The 2500-nt window shown below is 35.8% G+C and overlaps 1 protein-coding gene across 11 annotated transcripts in view; it reads left to right on the top strand.

Moving 5' to 3' along the window:
* The window catches only part of LOC138006197 (transient receptor potential cation channel subfamily A member 1-like), a 76423-nt gene that overhangs the window by 65186 nt on the left and 8737 nt on the right, over positions 1-2500 (top strand). For 9 of the 11 annotated variants that reach the window (XR_011123867.1, XM_068852363.1, XM_068852367.1 and 6 more), the window contains 2 exons: positions 381-562; positions 1517-1558. Coding sequence is in view for 9 of the 11 variants with exons in the window: in XM_068852363.1 (XP_068708464.1) it covers positions 1529-1558 (30 nt within the window). In the remaining 2 variants the exon portion in view is untranslated. Of the gene's footprint in view, positions 301-380; positions 563-1516; positions 1559-1953; positions 1971-2500 lie in introns of those variants that run through there. The other 2 variants (XM_068852369.1, XM_068852371.1) reach the window with 2 other exon arrangements.

Consider the following 2500-nt stretch of genomic DNA (forward strand, 5'->3'; position numbering starts at 1 on the left):
TCGATTTTAATCGACTTTAATCGAAAAGTATCGAAAGATAAAAAGCGACCATACGTAGAGCTATAAGGGGACATAGGACAGTTATTTTTGCGTTGTAGGATTGTATGTTTCAATGTTTTATTTTGCGCTGTAACTAGAGCTGAGTAGAGAGCTACAACAAAGCGAATTTATTATTCTTAGTAGCCTAAGTTATCTTCCCAGTTATCACCGAGATTATTTAAAGCTCGAAGTACAGGCAGATGTACTCCTCGTCATCACGATGCACTCTTCCCGAGTCCCTACGCTTATGAACGCAATAAGGTAATTCGTAAAAAAACATAGTACGTAGTCAGTTGTAACATAACTGTGTTTAAGTCTCTCGTTTTGCCACTTTTGTTCAGGGTCAAAACCCAGTGATAAAGTGGGTGATGCACCAAGAGGGGAAAAAGCTGTTAACCCGCGAAAGTGATTCAGCGACTTAGAACTGACAACCCTGGACACAGTGTTTGACAGCTCTCAGGGGAGACCTACCAAAGCTGTCATTGAAACCACAGCAAAAGCGCTGAAATTGGAAGAGAAGCAGGTTGGCGAAAGAAAAAAACACGGAATAATTAAATGTTTGTTGTCACTGTTTTGTATACGTTGTTTTTAATCACTATTTCAAATGAGCTTCAGCTTATATTCAGCAGTCGTTTTTACGCGATGGGGTCACGCGATGGTATGTGGAGCTGTATTGCTAATGTTTCTTAGTTATTTATTTCTCAGAAAAATCCTAATTACGTTTACTTTTCATGAAAACATTTGGTTGCATAACATTGTCATTCAACTTACTCTTGTATCTCTTCTTCGTTATACCGCTGACTTCACTCGCAGTCTACCTGCGGGCTTACGAGAAATGTTTGTGTGGAATCAGTGAGACTTTGACAAGAAAAGTAAGCGTAAAATTTAAGACGCGCGAATTGATCCCAAACGATCTCGCTTGCATTTTATCCTGGCAGAATAGATGCAATAGCGAACGAGTTAAAAAGACGTTTAATATAAACGGAAAACGCCAGATGAGAATTTGTGTTTTAGTAGTACAAGGGGTCCTGAAGAGAGATCATCCGTGACTTCTGGCTGTTGGCTTAACCTAATACAATTCTTAATTCTAAAGTTCGTTTGAATTTCAGGGTACACATTTAAAGGAGACATTGTCGGATGAAAAAATTGCTATTGGTTAACCGTAAAGAGATGGTATAGGGTTAGATATTTGCGCTATTTAAATTTTATATATTATTATTATTACATTATATCATTATAATTTTTTATATATTACATATTATCATTACAATTATTATTATTATTTTAGAATACTTAAAAGGTTGTAAAATGAAACTGAATTTGATACTAACTGCAGGTTGCGCATCAGCTCGCTTTGATCATATATTCTTTGTCCAGTGAATTAGTTTCTAACAGAAAATACCCGGTGCGAGGGTTCAAACACTCAACACGCCTGTAATTAAAATATCTGTCTTTTTCCTTCTTCTTGTACTGTTAGGAATACATTCATATGGAAGTGCCATGCAGGAGATTTGATTCGGTAAAACAGTATTGTTTTATTTCAAAGAAGAAAACGATTATGAATGGAGCCTAATTATTATAGTGCTTCTGCATGATCTTCTCTTTAATAGGTCGCTCAAGGTCTTCAAGTCTGGGTGGCGATTATTACGTTTATTCATCTGGGCCCGGTTGTTCAAAAGCCGATTAACGCTAATCCCAGATTAAAAGTTAAATAAGGAGTTTATTTCTCTACTCCCAAATGCTGTTCAACGCTGATATTCGGCAAAACTTTACATTAGAAGAAGTCAATTTGGAAAAACAAAAATAAGCAAGGAAACTTTCAACAAAAGGTTGAAAACATGAAAGAAAAGTTTACGCTAATCCTGGATTAGGTTAATCGGCTTTCGAACAACCGGGCCCGGATAAAAGAACTTTTTCAATTTAAAGTTAAGGTCGGTGTTCTATGCCCGGAAATGCAAGAAAATTAATTAATTAATTAATTAATTAATTAATTTAATTTATTCGCCACAGTTCAACAAATACACACAACTAATCTACATTACATAGTTACAAGAAAGAAAAAAAATGAAGTGGAGTGACAGGAGAGTGGAACAGAACTTTCGTCCAAATTGAGACCTAACCGCTATATTACGATACAAATGGCACACAATAAATGGGCTAGAATATGTTTACAAAGAAGCAAGCAATACTTGGAGGACCGTATGAGACGAATTTAGAAAAATCTAGGTTACTTAATTTAGATTTAAATGTTAAGAGAGAGATTGTACATTTCATATTGGGTGGAAGAGTATTCCACAGTCCTGCAGTCCTATTAAAAAAAGATTTTCGTATGATAAATGTTACTACATTTTCCCTGACCTTAGAATTCTCATCAATCGAACATCAAGCTACAGTAGCGATACGCGACACAAAGTGTCCCATATAACTTCTAATGAAATCAGCCACGTGTCTGCTAAATAAG

This window comes from Montipora foliosa, chromosome 6 (assembly GCF_036669935.1).
Source record: "Montipora foliosa isolate CH-2021 chromosome 6, ASM3666993v2, whole genome shotgun sequence".
Classification (NCBI taxonomy): Eukaryota; Metazoa; Cnidaria; class Anthozoa; order Scleractinia; family Acroporidae; genus Montipora; species Montipora foliosa.